At 54.4% G+C, this 22,170-nt stretch overlaps 1 protein-coding gene across 1 annotated transcript; it reads right to left on the reverse strand.

Moving 5' to 3' along the window:
- Positions 1 to 3,685: 3,685 nt before the first annotated feature.
- LOC124507576 (claudin-7-like) lies at positions 3,686 to 22,161 on the reverse strand. The gene is given in 6 exon segments (XM_047073880.1): positions 3,686 to 3,965; positions 4,383 to 4,517; positions 4,519 to 4,738; positions 5,698 to 5,832; positions 21,642 to 21,872; positions 22,065 to 22,161. Coding segments are annotated over 6 exon segments (1,098 nt in total).
- Positions 22,162 to 22,170: the final 9 nt, after the last annotated feature.

The raw sequence follows: 22,170 nt of genomic DNA on the forward strand, positions 1-22,170 counted from the left end.
TCTGTTGTCAGCGTGGAGCCTGGAGCCTGTTTCGGATCCTCTGTCCCCCTCTCTCTCTGCCCCTCTCCTGCTCCTGCTCTCTCTCAAAAAATAAACTTAAAAAATGCACAAAGAATCTGAAGAGACGTTTCTCCAAAAAGACCGACAAATGGCCAATAAGCACAGAAAAGATGCCCAGCATCATTAACCACCGGGGAGGTGCGAGTCAAACCCACAGTGAGACACCGCCTCACACCCATCAGGCCAGCACTCTGCGTCCTCTCCAACGCGTTCCCGGACTTCCCGCCGCCCCGCCGTCTTTGGATTACGGCTGGCGCTCGGGAAGGACGCGCAGAGGGGGTGGCAGCGCCTCAGAAACAACGGTGCTGAGGGGCGAGGCTGTGCGGCTGCAAGACTGACACGATGGGGGAGGGGGTGCTGAGCAGAGGCGCCCGGGAGCAGCAGGACCCGCGAGGGAGGCATGGTGACCAGGCCTGGGGTCCCGCTGGCCACTCAGCTGAGACAGGCACATCCCGACCCTTCCTACTCGGCTCGATCGTGGACGGTCCCCTCAGGCCAGACAGGCTCCACTCCTTCCCTGGACGCTGGCCGCGCAGCATCCTCCCCCGGACCAAGCAGCCGGGCACCAGCGCACAGCCAGGACACCTTCTCCTTTGACGGGTGGGGACGTGCTCCCCTCTGCTCAGCGCCCACAGCTGCTCCTGCAGAGAGACGCTGGCCTTGCGGATACGGAGCTCTTTGGCGGTCAGGCTGTCTGTCCACCGTGTCCTGAGGTGCTTGTTCAGGCTGGTGGTCTGAATGCCAACAGGGAAACAGAGTCGCGTGTGTTCATGCAGTGGAGGACACCACCATGCAGTGGTCAGCAATCCAGGGACAGAGCCACACAGGTGTCCTGCCGAAGGAAGCCTGGGAACAGGCCCAGAATGTTCTTTCTCTGGGGGAGTCCCATGGGCGAGCACGTACGGAAAATGTGATTCAGCTGGATGCCCAGGTGAGTGCTGACCCACGCATAACTCAGTATTTTTTAACGAGAAAAGAAATAAAAACTTAACGTAGCACCTCATCTTCAAAGAGCTTCCCGCCAAAGCTTTCCGTTTTCCGGGGGCCAGAAAGTGCCCCTCCTGGGCTCCTGCGATCCCCCGCTCTGTGGCAGCCGTGGCCACCCTCACAGGTGCACCTGAAGCAAGGTGGCCCCACGCCCTCTGCCTGCCTCTCCAGCGCCCCTGAAAGACAGTGGCCAGTCAGAGGGACGTCGAAAGAGCACTAGGCCTTCCTGAGAAAACCGGGTGGCCTCAGAGGTCAAGAGGCTGCGAGAGGCAGCAGCCGATGGCACCCAGCCCCGGTGTGGTGGGTCCAGGACGGCTGCCACGGCCACCTGCACCACCTCCTTCGGCCAGGTGCTGAAGAAGTTATTTTGGGAAACTTCTTTGGTTGTACATTCACAGTCCAATGCTTTCCCATAAAACACGGTAGCCTCCCGGGCAGCTGACCTCAGCGAGAGCACACGTGCGGGTGTCCATGCCAAGAGCGCACGGCACGCCCGGTCTCACCGTGGACGCGAGCCCACCTGCACACCCTCGGCAACCTCCAGCTCTGCCGTCCCCACTGACACCTATCGTCTGGAAGCTGTGCAGCTGCCTCTCAGCACCTAGGCAGGCCCTGGTGGCGGTCACCATTCAGAAGGAGCCATGCAGCCACTGGCCGGACACGCAAGCCCACCGTGTGCCAGGCGTATTTAAGGATGGCACACATTCTCCCCTGCCGTCCTTCTAAAACCCAGAAGTCAGTTCTAGCAAAGGCCCACCATTCCATCATCAGAATGCTGAGGTCACTGTGCTTTCAAGTTCAGACTACGAATGACAGTGTGGCAGGACAAAAGCCGTAAGATCTCTAAACAGACGCAGAAAAGGCACCTGCCAAAATCCCACACACTCGTGATAAAAAAACAATCACACTCACCAAAGAGCACAGAGGCAAGAAAATGATATAAAAGGTATCCAAGTTGGAAAGGAAGAAGTAAACTCTCTCTGCAGGTGGCATGATGGAAAACCCAAAAACATCTATCAGAACATTATTAGAGCTAGTAAGTGAATTCAACCCAGTTTCAGGGTACAAGGGTCAACACATGAATGTCGGTTTTGTCTCTTTACGCCTATAACAAACAACCCAACTAGAAAATTAGGAACCAGCTCAACTTCCAATATCACCAAACAAGAAAATATCTAGGAATGCATTTAACCAAGGAAGCAAAAGACTTACACACTGAGAGCTACAGAACACTGGCGAAAGAAACCAAAGAAGGTCTAAACAAATGGAAACTCATCCCACGTTCATGGGGTGGAAGGACTTCATTGTGCTAAGAGGGCGGCACTCCCCAAAGCAATCTGCAGATGTGACCCAGTCCTCACCCAAATCCCCAAATCGTTGAAGAAACTGACAACCCAGATACAAGATGCCCAGAAGAGCCAAACTAATCTTGAGAGAAAAAAAGTCGGAGGACCCACACATTCTGACCTCGCAACACACTACAAGGCTTCGGTAGTCGAGGCAGCGTGGTGCTGGCATCAGGACGCACACACCCAGATCAACGGAGTAAAACTGAGTCCAGGAATGAACTCACAGAGCTTTTGTTTGCAAATCCCTTATCTGGCAAGAGTCTAGCGTCCCAAACATGTAACTATTATGTCTCCACAATGACAAATAAGACGATGAAAAATGGGCAAAGAATCTGAACAGACATTTCTCCAAAGAAGATGTACAAATGGCCAACAAGCTCACGAAAAGACCAACGTCTTCAGCCGTCAGGGAAAGGCAATCGATCGCACACCGAAAGACACCCTTCACCCCCCACAGCCCTTCACGTGCACCCTCACGCTTGACCCTGCTCCGCAGATGAAAGAAACGAGGCTCGGGATATTTACGTCATGTCCCCCAAACAGCTGCTGAAGGCGAGAGCCCATACCAAGAGAGACGGAGACTGCTGGGACCCCGAAGGCCACGGCTGCACCAGGGCCCCCCGCCCACCTTCACGGGGTGTGAGTCGGTGCGCCCAGCACAAACGTGACACCATATGTGGATTCTAAATGGTCTAGAAGCCAAAAGAATGTGAATGGGATTTTTAAAACATGCTTAACTTTAAACAATATACCCAAAACAATGTCATCTCAATGTGTCATCAACATAAAAAACTGATGCATTAGTTCATACTTTGTATCCTAGCGAGTCTTCGAAGTCAGCATGCATTTTACGCCCACAACGCAGCTCCATGGGGACCGGCCACATCTCGGGTTCAAAGCCACACGCGGCTGCTGGCAGCCGCCGTCTGATCCTCTGCTTAGTGGCCATGTCACCTTCAGCAAGTCCCTTCTTCTTGTATTGTGAATTGTGTCCTGTGTTATCGTGTGTACTGTGCTTTCCTCACTGAAAGATGGCAACAGGACGGAGCTCATCAAGGACTGGCCAGAAGCAATGCAGCCACGGAACAGGTGCATCAGTGGTGGTTCGCCGGTACCTACACTCCATTTTCCCCCCAAAACATACCTTGTTATTCCTGTATAAAAAGCACAGCCTCTCCTCTTTGTGTCTCCCTCACCCAACCCCCCCGGGGCACTGTACATGGTGTGCAGGGCAGGGGTGACGAGGCTTCTGCTCCGCACCCTGCCCACGGGCTGAGCTCTGCCCCAGGTCATTTCAGGTACCCGCTGGGCACACCATAGGCTGCCAGGCCGGGCCAGGGGGTCCCAGCCCACACATACCGCATGGCAGAGTTGCGTTTAGGGTAGGAGCGGGGTACCCGGTACCCATCTTTGCTGTCACTCCCGGAACAGGAGCAAGTAAGCAGCGCACCTCCCAGAATGACCAGGGCAGACCCCACCCAGCCAATGAAGACAGCAGGACGAAGCTTGTACCTAACATTCATGGGGGGCACCGGTTTATAAAAGTCTGTGACAGGGGTGCCCGGGTGACTCACTTAATCATCTGACTCTTTTTTAAAAAAGGGTTTTCTTGGTGTTTACTTATTTTTGAGAGAGAGAGAGAGAGACAGAGTGTGGGTGGGGGTAGGGGCAGAGAGAGAGGGAGACACAGAATCCGAAGCAGGCTCCAGGCTCTGAGCTGTCAGCACAGGGCCTGACGCGGGACTCGAATGCGAGATCATGACCTGAGCCAAAGTCAGACGCTTAGTCGACTGAGCCACCCAGGTGCCCCTAAGCACCTGCCTCTTGATTTCAGCTCAGGTCATGATCTCATGGTCTTGAGATCGAGCCTGTGTTAGCCTTGGGGCCTGCTTAAGCTTCTCTCTCTTCCTCTCCCTCTGCCCCTCCCCTGCCCTCTCTCTCTCTCAAAAAAAAAAAAAAAAAAGTCTGTGACAATCTGGTGGCCACGCCAGAACAAGTCGTCCTGTGGAGGCCGCAGGGCCTTTCACGATGAAAATAACGCCTCCCGTCATGGCTACCCGGGCCTTCTTCACTTGGTCCTCTCCCCTGCAGCTTGCACACCTCGTGCCCATCGTGTCCGCGCGTGGCCAGGAAGCCCAGCCCCCGGGACGCCGCCATCAGGTGGCCTCTGTGGCCGATCTTGCAGCTCAACACGCCGGTGCCCTGCGTGACGCAGTCCATCCACAGCCCCTTGTACCTCGCCTGGCCGGTGATGCTGTTGTCACCCTCCTGCGAGCTCACGTGCCACTGCGGGATGGCGGTGCACGCCACCAGGCCAACCCAACCCAGCAGAGCCACAAAACCTTCATTTCAAGAGCGGCGCCTCCACTAGAACATTCTGTAGGTATCCCTCACGCCTCCCCACGGCCCTAACGCCGGCAGGTAGGGCTCCCTCCACTGGACGTTAACAGTGCTCCGCACCCACGCAACGGCCTGAGGTGGGCGTGGGCTCTGCCTCTCCTCCGCGCCGCCCCACCCCGCTCCCTCCCAGCGCTCCTCCCTCGCCACGCCCCCACCTCCCCTCCGCCCCTCCCAGCGCTCCTCCCTCGCCCCGCCCCCACCTCCCCTCTGCCCCCGCCCCTCCCAGCGCTCCTCCCTCGCCACGCCCCCACCTCCCCTCCGCCCCTCCCAGCGCTCCTCCCTCGCCCCGCCCCCACCTCCCCTCTGCCCCCGCCCCTCCCAGCGCTCCTCCCTCGCCCCGCCCCCACCTCCCCTCTGCCCCGCCCCTCCCAGCGCTCCTCCCTTGCCACGCCCCCACCTCCCTTCCACCCTGCCCCACCCCGCCCCCTCCCAGTGCTCCTCCCTCGCCCCGCCCCACCCCCTCCCAGCACTCCTCCCTCGCCCGCCCCGCCCCCTCCCAGTGCTCCCCCCTCGCCACGCCCCCACCTCCCCTCGGCCCCGCCCCCTCCCCCGCCCCCCTGCCCCACCCCGCCCCCACCCCAGCGCTCCTCCCTCGCCTCGCCCCGCCTCGCCCCGCCCCGCCTCCCCCCACCACCCCTCCTGTACCCCTCCTCCGCCCTCCTCCCACCTGACTCACTCCTCCCCGCGATCTCTACCGCTCTTCCGGCAGGCAGCGGTCAGCTCCTCACTCCCAGAGAAGGCCCCCCGCACCGCGCCTCCTCCGCGCTGCCCTCCGCCCCGTCAGGTCGAGGCCCTGCTCCAGGGCTCCTCCTCAAGCCCTTGCGGCCCTTTCCTTCCCGATGCTTGGCCTATGATTTCTCGTTCGCTTTTCATTTTCAACCCATCCCTGCCTTGCGTCTACCTGCCGTGGTGCTCTCTCCGTGGGTGCTGTGCGGCACTGCCTGCAGGACTCCGTCCTCGGGGACCACCTCATGTCCACTGAGGGCCTCCTGCACCCCGGCCCGAGAACACAGGGAACACACCGGCGGGCCACCTGCTGGAGCTCATAGGGAGGGACAGGGGTCCAGAGAGCACACACCACCCCGCAGTGCCCACCGCACCCGACGGGACACAGCGCCCGTCAGCGCGCCACACGAGCCGAGGCTGTGTGTTGCTGCGGCCTCGGAAAATGGCTTGTGTCTGAGCCCTCGTGGCCGTTGCCAGGAGTGGCCCGACCAACCTCTGGCTTCATCCGCACGGCACACCCAGGCTCCGCCACCCCAGGCACCAACACCGTTCCTTACCCCCATCCGGGCTCCACCCATTTACTTCACGAAGAAGTCTCTACTAGGCACTAGGTTCATCCCCTGCCTTCTCGTATTCGCAAGAATCACCATCACGCCCCGTGTGACGCTTATAAAGTTGGCCACGAGAATCACGCTTCAGGATGCTTACGTGGCTTTTTTTCCCGGATGGCTTTTTATCTTCACTGGCTTGGTGGTCTGTGCCGACCGAAAACACAAATTGAGGGCACCCGGGTGGCTCAGTTGAGCGTCTGACTCTTGATCTCGGCTCAGGTCATGATGCACCAGGCTCATGGGATCAAGCCTCCCATCACGCCTGTTTGGGATTCTGTTTTCCTCCCTCTGCTCCTCTCCCCCACTCGTGCTCTCTCTCTCTCAAAAATAAAAAGCAAAAACAAAACACAAACTGATACATAAATATATGGACCTGCTGCTCACTCAGCAAGCTGCCGTTTCAAAAACAGAGGGAAAGATTCAAAATCTTGTAGAAGTCTCCAATCTTTCCAACGGACTTTGTTCTCTTTTTACTAATGTCTGGTAAAGAGCAAATCTATGAGCACAGCCCCAGTCGAAGCCCAAAGAGGGAAGCCACAAAAGCGGCTCTGTCCCGACCTCCTGGGGCTTCAGGAGGAGTGACAGCAAAGTGATCCATCAACACTATGCCTGCCAGGAAAGCATCGGTTTAGAAAACGCTCCTTCAAAAGTAACTTTTAAAGAAATAATCAGAGTGAGAAAATATATACAGAAACAGACCCCAGACCAGACAGAGAGAGGACCAGGTGCAATGGCCTGCGCAGGTGACAGGGCATCACCTCACTGCCACCCAAACACGCGCGCCAGTGGGGCCGCGTCGGGGGAGACCCGGCACCAGGTCACCCGCCAAACACGAGCCAGGCACACACAGCCACTCCTCCGCTCCCCAAACTACACATCCGGTGGGATGGCGGGAACGAAAAAGACAGAAAATGACAAGTGCTGTCAAGGGTGTAGAGAAAACAATTCCTTGCACACCGCTGGTAGGAATGAAAACTGGTAGAACCACTTTAGGAAACAGACAGGCAGCTCCTCCGTGAGGCAAATGCAGAATCACCACGAGACCCACAACTCCACCTCATGGTGTCCAAATAAACACCTGTACGTGAATGTTCACGGCAGTAACGTCCACAAGAGCCCAGAGGACGAACAATCCAGACGCTCCTCAACAGATGAACGGGAAAGTGAAAAGTGGTATATTCTCGGCCACGAAAGGGAACAGAGTACTGATCTACGCTGCACCGTGGGTGAATCGCGAACACACGGCAAGCGAAAGAACGTGGACACGAAAGAACAAGTATCGTACGATCCACTCTGTAAAATATCCAGAACAGGCAAACTCACAGAAACAGAAAGCTGGTAAGTGGTTGTCAGGAGCTGGTGGCGGGGGAGAGGAGCGTGGGGTTTCTGTTCCGGGTAACACGGGGTTCCGGAACCAGGCGGAGGCGGTCGTGACACCAGACTGCAGATGGGCTTCCTGCCGCGGAAATGGAGACTTTCAGATGGTTCAAATGATGAATTTTCTGTTATGTAAATTTTATCACAATTAAAAGCAGCACAAAATGAAGGTTTCCAGAACTTTCTGCCATTTTCCATGAGAGAACAAGAAGAGTCAGGACAGAACATGAGGCACAGAGAGAAATCCCACGTCCACCGCGCAGCAAGCGGCCGAACACCGTGGCCCGTGAGCTACACGTGGGCCACACGCATTTGTTTGGCCAGCCAGGCATCTTTGTGCAATTTCAGCAACGGTTAGCATTTGGATCATTTCAGCGTAACAATCCCAGTTCCTGCAACCTGGACAAATCAGCAGCCTGGCCGTGCGGGCCACCACACCCGCATGTCCTCTGAGAGGTGGCCAGGCCGCTCACGGCGTGGACACGGTTGAAGCAGCAGATGGCAGACCGTGAAGGGAACTGCCCGTCTCCTCCCCAGGACAGATTACAGAAACCTAGGAGATGCAACTTGACACTGCTCAGGGAGAACATCACGTTAAACGGCTCCTGAACTCCAAGGCCTGGCGCTGCATTCAAAAACGGAAATGATTGGGGCGCCCGGGGGGCTCAGTCGACTAAGCGTCCGACTTCGGCTCAGGTCATGATCTCGCGGTTCATGGGTTCAAGCCCCGCTCTGTGCTGACAGCTCGGAGCCTGGAGCCTGTTTCGGACTCTGTGTCTCCCTCTCTCTCTGCCCCTCCCCCACTCGCACTGTCTCCTTCTGTCTAAAAAATAAACATTTAAAATCATTTAAAATGATTTTAAAATCATAAAAATCATAAAAATGATTTTTAAAAAATGGAAATGTATTTAGAACACACAAGTCAAACTACCTGATTCTAAAACTTCATTCCAGGGGTGCCTGAGGGGCTCAGTCAGTTAAGTGTCAGACTTCAGCTCAGGTCATGATCTCATGGTTTGTGGGTTCGAGCCCCGTGTTGGGTTCTGTGCTGACAGCTCAGAGCCTGGAGCCTGCTTCGGATTCTGTGTCTCCCTCTCTCTGCCCCTCCCCCACTCATGCCTCTCTCTCTCTCTCTCTCTCTCTCTCTCTCTCTCTCTCAAAAATAACGTTAAAAAAATAAATAAAAAATATAAAACATCATTTCCTTCCCCATGAAGCGATACACAAATCCCGTCACGGAGCCCTGTATTCATTACAGCACCACGCTTTTCAAAAGCAAAACCTACCTCAGTCTTTTCCATCAGGTTTTTTTCTTTGTTCCACTGGACAAAGGGAGCTATTTACACCATCATCCGACACAGGAAAGAGGGAGAAAACAGATAGGAGAGGTAAAGGAAAGCCAGCGACAACGACACCTAGTGCCTTTTAAACCATTTTTGGTTTTAGTCTTGAAAAAGATGTGGCTACATTGTTGCCAAGTTCACAATTAAACTGTGACAGCATCATTTATTTAAAACAAAAACCCTACAAAGGGCCAAGGGCAGCCAAGAGAGGGCTGGACCTCAGGACTCTGTCTCAGCTGTCACGTGAATGTGCAAGGCACTGACACCCAGTCCCCAAGCAGCAGTCATTACCAACTGTTCTATATCCCACTGGATTCTGACTTCTGCTTGAGTCAAAGCAAGGCCTCAGTAAACTCAGGGAGTGCAGGTCTCAACTCCATTGCCAAGGCCACACTGAGGACCCCTTTGACTGCACCCACCTCATTCCCCTCACAATCCCTATAGCCCCCCTCCACAGAGGAAAGGGACTGAGAACAAACCATCAATACCATTTTCTTGGCCTGGATTTTCTTTCCAAATGGAGAATGGAGTTTCTTTTTTTTTAATTAAAAAAAAAAGTTTATTTTTAATGTTTATTTTTGAGAGAGCGAGACAGAGAGTGAAAGAGAGACAGAGAGAAGGAGAGCACTAGTGGGGGAGGGGCAGAGAGAGGGAGACACAGAATCTGAAGCAGGTTCCAGGCTCTGAGCTGTCAGCACAGAGCCCGACACGGGGCTTGAACTCACAGAACGCAAGATCATGACCTGAGCCGAAGTCGGATGCTCAACCGACTGAGCCACCCAGGCACCCCTAGAATGTACTTTTTTCCAAGCACTGCTACAAGCCACAGATAACATTCATTTACTGGGAACATTTCCGGATCATGATAAATAGTTAGAACCTCTGTTAAAACACTAAGCGGACCATCACCAATGTGGCCCCTGGGAAGACCAAATATGGCGCCTGGGACGTGAGATCAGGTCCAGGTGGCCCTGACACCCCCAGCCCATGGCTGCCGGTCCTCAGAACTCACCAAAAGGGTTCACACTGGCAAATAACCACACCCACCCCTCCTAGGACTGATTCCAATCCCAGCCCACAACACAGAAAAGCAGCGCACCTTATGAAATTTGAAATAAACTAACTTTAAGCGAACACAAAATACCTAGTTTTAGATTGATCAAAATGACATGCAAACTAAGAAAGGCCCAGGGGTTACCCAAATAAAAAAATGTAACATACTGAAGATTGTGCCTTTAAAAATGAAATAGTAACAGCAAATAAAAGACTCAAACCTGGTGTTCCCCCCATCTTCCCTGATTTGGGGGGTTTGGTTCCTTTTCTTTCTACTTCTTTGAGTTTCTACCTTCATCTGTTCAGTATTGTCTCCTTCCTTTAATCAAAGAAATCTTTCAACGTGACTCCCAAGGGGAGAAACGCAAAGCCAACGTTGAAACAATGTCTTTGATGGGAAGAAACTGAAACTGCACGGAGAAGCGATAAGATCACCTCCTCTGTCTCCTCCAGTCTGACACCAAAGCCCTTGCTCCAGGCCGCCTGTGCGTGTCTGTGCGCACACGCTGCCCCCGTCCCATTCTCGACACTGCGGCGGGGGGGGGGGGGGGGGTCGATCAGACTAAACTATTACCAGAGCCAAGCCAGCTTGTGAACAAATATCACAACCCGCCCAGCAAAGGCCACCTTTTCTTCCCAATACTATTCTGTTATCTCATGAGGGCAACTTTATCTTTCACGCGGACAGCTTGGAATCGTGACCATCTCCCATGGCCCCGCCGTCATCTGTAACTGTAAGAAAACACACAAGGCTGGGCTGCATCGTGTAAGGCCCCAGGGCAAGCAACAGGTCAGCTCTGAGGGCCAGCTGACCTGGCCCTGACGTCCGATGACCTGTCATGCCCGGAGCCCGTGGTGTGTACAGCTGAGTCTACACCTAAAACACAGCAACAGCAACCTCACGTCGGCCCGCAGCCAAGAGAAGAACAAGGACACACCGCCCACAAGGTCTGTATTGGACCTGACAGTCCACGGATGGCATTCGATCTTGACCCCCGTTACTATATTAATCTCTCTAGGAACAGTTTCAGTTAACAGGTCCTGAGCATTTTCCTGGGGGGTTATATGTCTTCATGCTCATGTTTTGCTTAAAATTTTTTAACGTTTATTTTTGGGAGAGAGAGAGTGCGCGAGCAAGAGCGAGCGAGTGGGGAGGGGCAGAGAAAGAGGGAGACACAGAATTCCAAGTAGACTCCAGGCTCTGAGCTGTCAGCACAGAGCCCAATGGGGCTCAAACCCACGAAAGCGAGTTGATGACCTGAGCCGAAGTTGGACGCTTAACCAACTCAGCCGCCCAAGGGCCCCCTCACGCTTGTAGTTTTAAATATTGCAACCAAGTCTTGGGAAGCCTGTGTGGCTCAGTCGGTTAAGTGTCTGACTTCAGCTCAGGTCATGCTCTCACAGTCTGTGAGTTCAAGCCTCTCGCCGGGCTCTGTACTGACAGCTCAGAGCCCGCAGTCTGCTTCGGATTCTGTCTCCCTCTCTCTCTCTCTGCCCCTCCCCCGCTCATGCTCTGTCTCTCTCACTCTCAAAAATGAATAAATGTTTAAAAAAAAATTTTTTTAAAGAAATATTACAACCAAGTCCTGGGAATGCAGGCATACACTCCACTGCGAAGAGCCCGTTTGCCAACTCTAGCGGAGAACTTACCGATTTAGACGCATCAGACTGAAAGAAAAGGGAAAAAAACCCTGTAAACTCAAGGTGTTACAAGATTCCGGGGTGTTACCAGCAAAGTGACGAAGAGGAGGGCAGGTCTGAAGGCAGGCGGTGAGGAGCCCCCTAAGGTAGGCCGGGAGCTGGGCAGGAAGCCTTTAGCGTAGAGGAATGGGGTGGGGGGGGAGGGGTGAGCGCATCCACAGCATCTCCCCAAGAGGGAGGACAGCCCTTGGGGACAAGCGGGATGTCCCTCCCCCCACCCCACCAGGGCTGGCCCAGGCGCTTTCCCTGCGCGGTGGGCGTGGCGCGGGGCAAGGGCCGGGCCGGAGCAGGAGGCCGGGCGGGCAGGGCAGCTCGCAGAACAGAAGGAGCACGTGCGAGAGGGGAGCACGGTCACGGAGGGCACGGCCGGGGTCACCGAGAGGAACGAGGTCAGCAACAGGAACAGCTCGCTGAGGCCATGGCTGGGCCTCCTCTGGGCCCCTTTGCGCCCACGGACCGGGTCCCACCGCCCCTGCGGCTCTTCCGGGTTCCCGGACCCCCCCCCCCCCCCAAAACGACCGGACACACTCCCGGGGCAGCGCAACCACGACGTTCAGCTCTGCGCGTGCGCAGCTGCCATCCCCCGCCCCCTACCGCCGCCACGTGCCACGCCTCGCGCTGCCGCGGGGGGCCTCTGGGAAGGCGGGCGGGCGCATGCGCGCGTCTGGTGGGCGGCTCCTGCGGTGGAGCCTCACGCCTTCCGCCCCGCGCGTGCTCGGCTTCAGACCCTCAAGGAGCGCAGACGACGCGGGGCTTTGGCCGATTGAACGCCAAATGGGAAAGTGTTGGAGAAAAGCTCACAGAGGCGCTGTCGGTGGCCAGGGCCCACGTGGTGCGGTGGGCGCGTGACAGGAGCGAGGTGTGCCGGGCGCCGGGCCGCCAGCTGGGGCGGGGAGGCAGATGAGCGTGTTCTGCGGGGTTTGGGAGGAGGGGAGCACCCCAAACACACAGCGGGATCGACTGAGTGTGGGGAGGCCGCCCGGAGAGGCGACGGCGGACGCCGAGCTGTGGCCACAGGGCACAGCCAGGGCCGGCCGATGATGGGGTGATTCTTGTGGGTGCGCCCACGCGCCGGGCGTGCAAGCGGAGACCGGGTTCCCTCAGGAGCACGGCCTTTGTGCAAATGCTTGGTTTGGGAGGTGGGCCCGGGAAGCATGAGCAAGGGAGCAGCCCCGGAGGCGGCGAGGCCAGGCCCCGGGGGAATTGACGAGCTGGTCGGTGCAGGGGGCTTGGGGAGGACGGAGACGACGCCCCCAGGGTTAGCTGGCCCCCAGTCACCCTCCGATGGGGCACGGACTCCTGGGCCCAGAGGGGCCCTAGCGAAGGCGCTCACACGTGACTGTGGAAGGAAGGCGCGCAGGGGAACAGCCGGTGCTAAGGATGCGCGGCCTGGGCGGGTGCACCTGTACGTGCCTGCAGGGGAGGGGCTGCGCGGGGTGGCGTGTGTGTCTGTGTAGGAGTATGGGCTCACCAGCGGGTCCGGGAGCATATAGCAATATCCTAACGTTAGCATTTGAGAGGTCACTGGGCCTTAGTGGGCAGACGGCGCACCGGGCAGGGAGGCCTGCGGGAAGCTGAGGTCCCGTGGGAGACCGAAGCGAGGTGGCCAGCCCAGGATGGAGGGAGGTGGAAACTAGGAGCTGAGGGTGCTGCGCAGGGTTCCGGTTGCGCGGCTGGCAGACTAGGGCGGTCTTCTGACCCTGAGACCCCCGTCACGGGAAACCACCTGAAAAAATACGGAGGAGGCTGGGACAGGTTTCTTTTGCGTTACAGTTTGATTGTTTTATAGGTTCTAGTGCCTTTGTTTGAGATGATTAAAGATGCCGTTTTCCTGCCTTCTGAACAAATGGACGTTAAGTAAATAGCTGTTTTCCTGCTTTGGTGAGTAATGGCCAGACAGAAGCCTTCTGTCGTGTAGCTGGCCTCACGCTGCCGGCCGAGTGTGTGCCCCCAAAGCTTTGCATAAAGATGGCATCTAATCTACAATTGTGCCTGGATTTGCTCGGGCCCCACGGAGGCTGAACTCATTCTATTCAGAGCGCCACAGGAACGATAACCAAAAAAGGATACCATGAAGGCAACATCTATCATATGCTTCTTAAAAAACCCCATTGTCAGCATCAGTGACAATGGCATTACCGCTCAGTCACTAAGATTAAAAATTAGTCATACGTGGAAAATAGAAACAGGTTTTCAGGGAGAAGGAAGCTTTGGTTCCACTGAATAATGCCCCCTTTTTTGCTTGGTAAATAAATGATGCATATTTTCTGATGATGTATATTTTTGAGGGTAGCTATGTCTAGGTGGTCCCAGGTTTGGGGCAGACGCCTTGTTGTCAGTTGACTGGCTGGGCAGATGTCAAAAATATTTTATAAATTATTTCCCAAACTATCTGACGATGAGGTATTCAGCAGTGACAGCAGAGTAAGCTCCATCTAGGATGTGAATCTTTCTGGCTTAGGTCACAAAATGAATCACAGTTTTTGGAATTAAGGGTTTTTTCCCTACATATCACGAGTTATCAGTGTGGCACAGTCATTATCCAGGGCAACATTTGGCCGGCCCGTGCCCTCTCACCCCTGCAAACCACCCACCCACAGAGCCCTACCCCCCTGCTACTCCTCTGCCTCCCCCTGCCCCGCCCAAGCCCACGGTCAGTGGGGGACCTTGCTCCCTCTACCAGCAACACATAGAAACAGTCCACGGGGAGCCCCTGTACCCTCCCAATCCCGCACGTGCCAGGCCTGTGTCCCCCTTTCCTCTGCCTTCTGTGCTATGGTTAGACTGTCGGTACTTGTGTGAAAGGCCGGCCGGCCATATGGCCCACCCCGACCCTATGACCCGGTGTCACGCCAGTCCTGTGCTCCCGCTACAGTAGAACTCCCGGACATGTGTTCATTCCCTGTGTCCACTTCCTCTCCTTCAGCTCGCTTTTGATCTCGCTCAGAGCAGCCTTTTGTCCACACCCCTCTTAGAGGTCTCCTGGCAAGGTCTCCACCGGCCTCATCCCTCAACCCGCATGAGACGAGGCGTCCGTCGCTGGCTGACTTTGGGCTCGGTCCCGGCAGCCCCTCTTGCTGACCGTGTGGTGAACCAGCCGGCCCTCTGCCCAGGACTGTTCTCTGGTGACTGCACAGCACAGATGCCCACACGGGGCTTGCCCGCAGCCTCACCCCCAGGCTCCAGCTCAGCAGCCTGCCCCCCTCCTGTCCTCTGCCCCTCCAGAGCTCCTCCCGGCCCAAGGCGGCTCTTCAGCAGTAGGATCCCCTGCAGAGGGTTATGGCGAGGGCTCAGTGGCGGGAAACCTACAGGTGCTTCTCGCTGCCGGCCTGTGGTCAGACCAGTAAATGCCAACTACCTACAGCAATGCTCGGGGCCAGCCCTGGGGGTCTCGCTTGCGCTGTTCTGAGCACGAGAGTTCCCCACAGTGGTCAGAACAATGCCCGTGGAGCCAGGCCGCTCTGCCAAGTTTACGAGAACAATAATTTGTCGCCCCGCTTTCCTTGGGCCTCATGCCCCAAAAGTGCCCGTTCCTCAGAGGCCGGCAGGCAAGCCACCTTCCTTGCCCAGAACATGACTTCTCCCTCCCTCCCCGTGTGCACTCCCAGCACCTTTATGTCCAGAAGGGAAAGGGCAGAGACGTGGCCTGTGAAGATTCTAGAGTGTGGTGGGCATTCAGTGCCCACAGAGCCGCCTCTCACCAAGGCACCCCGAAGAAGGGGACCTTCAGTTCTCTCGGTTCCCAAAGGGCTTTTTATACTGTGCCTGCTGCAAGCCGGTCCTCAGTGGCTCTTCCCGCTCCCCTCCACCGCCTCTCAACGTGTCTTCAAATAAGAATAAATACGTGTGTCTGTTCTCTGGGGCCTTTGACAGCCCTGAGCTGGCCCCGCGACTCGGGTGGGATTGATGGCACCGTCTCACCAGGAAGCCAGGTGCATCTTTTACTAAGGGTGGTTTCCAAATGATGAATGGCTCTCTCACAAACACAAAATTGTTGATAGTATTTACAAACAATTCATTTTTCACGTTCTGTTGATTCTTCGCCAGCCTCCCTCGGCGACCCCCCCCACCACTGATGCATCGGTGGCTATTACTGCCATTGATTAAGGCTTCCTGTGGTCCCACGCAGCCTGTTACTTCATTTGTCACAGACAAGCGGCACACGCACGGCAGTATATCATGTTCTTTTCGTGCTTTACTGTTATTTGTTTTTCAATTTATGTCGTGTGCTCTCCGAGTACAGGTGCGCACCCACACTCCAGAGTCTCGGCCACGACTGCGAACACATATACACGCGTAATTAAACTATCCGGCTCTGCCCAATCCTGTGCCTCCAAAGCCTGACTCCTCCGCCTCCCATTCTGGAAAAATGCAAATGTAAACAAACAGCGGCAGCACTGCCACCTAATTGAGACTTGGGGACAGGAAAGAAAGTCACTTAAGTGCCACCACTTGTTTGTCATTCGAGATCGAGCCAAAAAAACCCAAACCCAAAATTTTCAGCACCTGCTAGGGGAGAGACAGTCATCGAAGCAGCCCAGTCCAGGCCACGTGAGGGTTTTCTAGAACAGCTGGCTGATTTCATCGTATTTCTCCACTGCATCCCGATCGCATTTGAGTTCACTTAACGGCATTTCCCATGGACGGGCTGGTGTGTGCAGAAGGTGCCAGACCCTGCGAGGGTCCAGCCTTCAACTTCCTGCTGCAGGGCCGTTGCGTTTCCGGACAGCCCGGTCCTCGTTTGGGACTTACAGAAGCTCGCGAAGGAGCCTGAGTTTCCTCCCAGCCATGTTCACATCAAGAGTCCACTGGGCTCGTATTTGCCAAGTATCTGTACCCGGGTGTGAGGCAGACTCCCTCAGCACTTCCTGCCCCCGTCCGTGGAAAACCCCCGTGGTGGCCCGTGCCCCCTTCACTAATGACCAATGCCATTTGCCTGCCTTTTCACACCAAAAGTTTCCACTTCCTCACTTTCCATTCTTTCATTTACCTTCTAGTCTTTTTTTAAAATTTTTTATTTATTTTTGAGAGAGAGAGAGAGACGGAGTGCGAGCGGGGGAGGGGCAGAGAGAGAGGGAGGCACAGAATCCGAAGCAGGCTCCAGGCTCCCAGCTGTCCGTGCAGAGCCTGATGCAGGGCTCGAACCCATGAGCCATGAGATCATGACCTCAGCTAAAGTCAAGACGACTAACCCATTGAGCCACCCAGGCGCCCCATCTTTTTTTTTTTTAACTTCAAAAGCACAGTAGTACATTCTTGCTGAGAGAAGTCCAATAATACAGACGTGTGTAAGGAGAAGACCTGTCATCTCCCTGAGCCCGGGGGCCTGAGGAAGCCAGACTCAGCTACCGATTCTGCCGGCTCCCCAAAGAGGTGTGTTTGGAGCGTTCTTCCTTGTCTTTCTTTTTTAAATGCTAATGTGGGGTTTTCCCCCCACAGACGTGTTACTCTGCGGTTTGTTTTGGTGAGTCATTGGCCGGACATGGGGTCCTGGAACCCGCGGCCTGTGGGCTCTGGGGCGCCCCACCTTCCACCTCAGCGCCCCCACTCTGTCCCATAGCTTCGGACCGGTGGCTGTGTTCAGTCTCCTCTTTTTGAAATACCCAGGGTGGCGTCCGCTCGCCTGGTTGGACATGGACGGACGCATAACCTTTCCTCACTTTGCCTGCGGTTACCTTTGACTCTTTCGGAATCAGTTTTTAGGAACTGTTTTACTTGGGGCTCTCACTTCCATTTGTCACACATGGATCGGTTTTTTTTTTTAAATCTCTTCTTTGTCATTTGACTTTTTCCTGATGTCTTTTGTTATATAGAAATATTAAGTCTTAAATTGTCCCATCTTCGAATCTTCTCCTCTATGGTATCTGGATTTTCTGTTTTGATGTAAAATGTTCCTTCAACCCTGAGATTATTAAAATTATCCCCCTTTTCTTCTAACATCGTTGGTACTTGTTCACACTGAATGTTTAAGCCACCTTTAGGGAGAGGGACATTTTTACAGTAGTGCGTATTTTCATCAAGGTGCACAGTATGTCCAACCACTATTGAAGTCTGGTTCTAAGTTGCTGAGTAAAAATTGTATACATCTTGTAGATCATGTAATTTTCTTACTAAATTTGTTCGTAGACATCATATAGTCTTGTCACATTTGTGACTGAAAATATTCCTGATTTCTATTTCTAGCTCTGTGTGTGTTTGTATGTGTGTATGTGTTTTAAGCAATTGGTCCTTATATAGTGTCTTAATCTGCTCAGGCTGCTATAACAAAATACCACAACCTGGGGGGTTTAAACAATAGAAGTTTATTTTCTCACGGTTCTGGAGGAGGCTGGAAGTCTGAGATCAAGGTGCTGGCTGATTCAGTTCCTGGTGAGGGCTCTCTCCCTGGTTTGCACACACCTGCCTTCTCACCGTGTGCCTGCCTTCTGGAGAAAGCGGGCAAACTCTGGTGTCTCTTCTTAATGTTTATTTTTGAGAGAGACAGAGACAGAACGCGAGTGGGTTGGGGCAAAGAGAGGGAGGCACAGAATCCGAAGCAGGCTCCAGGCTCTGAGCTGTCAGCACAGAGCCCGACGTGGGGCTCGAACTCATGAGCCGTGAGATCATGACCTGAGCCGAAGTCAGACACTCAACCGACAGAGCCATCCAGGCGCCCCTGGTGTCTCTTCTTATAAGGGCACTTATCCTGCCGTGGGACCCCACCCTCACAACCTCACCTGACCCTAATCACCTCCCCCAAACCCCTCTTCTAAACACTGTCACATTGGGGCTCAGGCCTCAACATATGAACCGGGGGGGGGGCACAATTCAGCCCATAACATACAGTTAGCTTAAAACTAGATATCTCACCGGGGCACCTGGGTGGCTCAGTCAGTCGAGCAATTGACCCTGATTTCAGCCCAGGTCATGATCTCAAGGTTCGTGAGATCGAGTCCACTTGGGATTCTCTTTCTCTCTCTCTGCCCCTCCTGTGCTCACACTCGCTCTCTCAAAATAAATAAACTTAAATATAAAAAACTAGCCATCTTACCAAATTCTCTAATCAGTTTTAATAGTTCTTTTAGTTGATTTTCTTGGTATTTCAAATTACACAACCATGTTCTCTGAATATAAAGATAATTGTGTCTCCTTTCTCTAAGATTTTGTTTTACTGCATTATTTCCTCAACTGAGGACTCAAAAAACCTCAGATGAATGGGGGTAGTAGCAGGCATTCAAATCTTGTTCCTGATTTAAATGCGATGGTTTCAAGATTTCAATATGTAATGTGCTCATTATCTGCATTTGATGCATTGCCTATCAAATTTAGGCGGTCCCTTTCATTCCCGTTTTACTTAGAATTTTTTGTAGAATAGTGGCTGAATTGTTCAGATGTTTAAGGGGCCACATGGAGATTACTGCACAGCTTTTTTCTCATCTGTTGGTGAGATCACCCCGGCTGGTGGGTTCCTAATGTGGGACCTACTTGGTTATGAAGCATTAAGCATGAACACACTGCCAGACCTGATGTGCTGTTATTTATATTCAAGTTGTATATCTGTGTTGAGTTAGGACACCTTTGGCTTTAAATATCAGGAAGCCCAACTTGCGGCAACTGGGTTGAAAAGAAGATTGGTTATTTCAGCAAATCGGAAACCAGAGGAGTCTCAGGGCCCCAGTTCTCTGCCACCCTCAGTATGTCTGCGGACATACGGTCGCAAGAGGCCACACGGTTCTGGGCGTTGCACCCAGTAATGACAGCTTCCTCCTATGGGCCTCTCCAGGGAGTACCCTGAAGACTCCCCTCTTGACCAACTGGGCAAAACTGCATCCTAAGCCTATGGGCGCAGATCAATCACTGGCTGAAGTCCTAGGGTGACCTCTGCAGATCACTATGTTCTACTGGCATTTGGGACAGTGAGTCTGTACTGGTGTGCACAGGCATTGCAGGACATTTAACGTCCCCAGCCTCTGACAGTGTCTCCCCCACCGCCATGGTTCCAGTACCCTTCGTTTATACACCAGTGGTCTACACCTTCTGGGGCTGAGACTGGCCATCTTTCCATGGAGCACGTGGCTTCGCTAAGGAGGTGGTCACACGAGATTTGGCAACGACAACGACGGGTGGGGCACGTGGGTGGGGCCAGGCCATCAACAAAGTCTGCAGCTTACGTTTGTTGATGAAACCCATCCACGGTGTCTTGTGGTTTCTTTTCATCAGATTTGGCGTTTTAGCCCGGCAAGCTGAGTCAAGGACACCGGCATCCCTTGACAGGCGACACGTGCTGTCTGCAGACTGGATAGACTGGATAGGCTGTCAGAGTCTGTGTCCCCTTTAGCAGTTTAGAGTCTGTGCTATTGGTCTCTTCTTGTCTGCTCCCGTTTCTCGGGTCAACTCTGATCATTTAAGTCTTGATACATCCATTTCTCCAGACCTTGCAGTTGACATTCATGATGTTTTCTAAGTTTGTAAAATCTTCCCTGAGGCTTGGTTAGTGTTCTTTTTCCTTTCTTAATGTGCTGTACTTGTGTTTTCCCTCCGAGGCAGCCACGGCTCGTGGTCCTGAGTGACAGCCTGGTTGTGTTTGGAACAACAGTGTGTCAGCTGGAACTCCTGGCCTCCCTGTGGCAGGTGTGGCCATGTGACCAAGTTCTAGGGGAACTGGGGGAATGTTTTGCTTTCCTCCTTGGAACACAGAAATGAGCTCTGAGGAGGAACAATTGGTCTCTGTTGTGAGGCTGAAAGCAAACTGGAGGAACCTGGGAGTGGAGACCCTGGGGCCTCCACCACCCTTGCTGAACGATGATCTGGGGAAAAATAAGAAACATCTCACCCCTAAACACAGCTAAACGTCCACAGCTAAACAACTGTGTTCTGATCTCATGGAATCAGAAGTGGATCCTGGTTGATACAGTCTCTCCTTGCTGCTGATCGGGCCTCTCAAGGATTTATCCACTTTGTTTTTTCCCACTCAGCTTGTTTGTTATAGGACTGAGGCCAACTTTTAATCTTCAGTAATTTCCTGTTTGTACTGTCTTTTGATTTGGTTAATTTATTTCATGTATGTACGTATATGCACATACACACATACACACACAGCTGTGTACAGGCAATAAACCCAGTTAAGTTTGCAGAATTTCCTTTGGTTTGTTCCATACTTGTTACTTACTCCGTAGGTACTTTGTAACGTGCAGCTTGTGCTTTAACTTTCTATTCAGACCTTGTTTGAAATGTCTCTTCACTTGCAAACGGTTATGTTTTACTTTGGATGTTCTTGGCTGCCAATTTCTAAGCATGCACCCCCTAGAAAACAAGCTTCGGGGATGCTTTGCTATGGAAGGCGCAGTTCCACCAAGCATATGGTTCTGCCAGAACCACTCAGCAGAACGGCAGCCTCGGGGCGCCCTGCTGCCTCTCTCGCCGCAGCCCCTCGTGGCTCTTGGAGCTGGTGATTTGGTACTGAATCCCACAGTTCTGAACGACATGCTTCCGCGTCTGGAGCACTGTTGCCTGATTTAGGCGTCACTCAGGGACTTCGGAGGACGAAATGTCAGCATCTCCACCTGTCCTCTCCATTTGGCCTGTCTTCCTCCTCCTTCACCTCTCTCCTCCTGATAGAATCAAGTTATAATTGCCCCGGGGTCAAGATTGCAGGACATCTGATTACATTATGATGGCTATGAAAAAGAATGCACAGCTGAGTCAGGTAATTTTCTAGGATTACTTTTTATATTCCTTCAAGTTGTCACCCGCCTTATTTTGTTGCTGTTGTTGCATGAGATGGCCAGGGCAGGCCAAGAGGCCTGGTTACAGGGTTTAGCTCTGCGGACCGCAGGCTCCCGCGCGTGCATGTGCTGGGGAGACGGAGCCCCGCGGCTCAGCAGCGGGGACCTGGACGGGAAGGCTGGAACTTCGGAGGGCCTCGAGGGACACTGGCGTGGTTCCTGCTTATGCACGGTGTCCCTGCCCCTACAAAGGGGGTGTCGTTAGGTGAGGGGAGCCTCACAGGAACTCTGAGTGGGTCCCACAGTGACCCGGGCCCCGCGTGGAGGTACACGGCTCGGACCGGCCCGCAGGGAGGGCAGGCTCCGGAAGCAGGCCGTCTCTGCGGGCCAGGCTGGTCCTGGAGGCGAGCTGGTTCTCGAAGTCGTTCGTGGAAGCAGGTTGCGGGGGCCGGGCTCCGGGGAGCGCTTCGAAGGCAGCTTCTGGCAGCGAGCTGTGCCGGCGGGCCGCGCCTGCTGAGCGGAGAGGGAAGCGGCGTCGCTGGAGGACTCGCACCAGCGCTCCTGCAGCGAACCCGTTGAGCCCCCCACTGCCAACGCGCTGGACAGGCTCCTCGGAGGGCCGCTGTTGCCTTGGGGGCGGGACGAGCCGGCGACGTGCCAGCCTGCGGAGTCGGCTCAGGGAGCCGAGCACGCAGGCGCCCGGGAGGTCGGGCCGGACGCTTTTGGGAGTTGCTTTTTTCCTTTTTCCCTAACTTTTCCGCTCGCTGAGCGCACGCCGTGGCGCATGCGCAGTCTGCGCCCCGCCCGGCCGCGCGGCGTCGGGCCGGGCGGTTGCCAGGGGCGACCGCATTCCCCCGGG

This window comes from Lynx rufus, unplaced genomic scaffold, assembly GCF_022079265.1.
Source record: "Lynx rufus isolate CCGP_SWC_20201006 ecotype Redwood Valley unplaced genomic scaffold, mLynRuf1.p SCAF_12, whole genome shotgun sequence".
In the NCBI taxonomy this organism is placed as follows: Eukaryota; Metazoa; Chordata; class Mammalia; order Carnivora; family Felidae; genus Lynx; species Lynx rufus.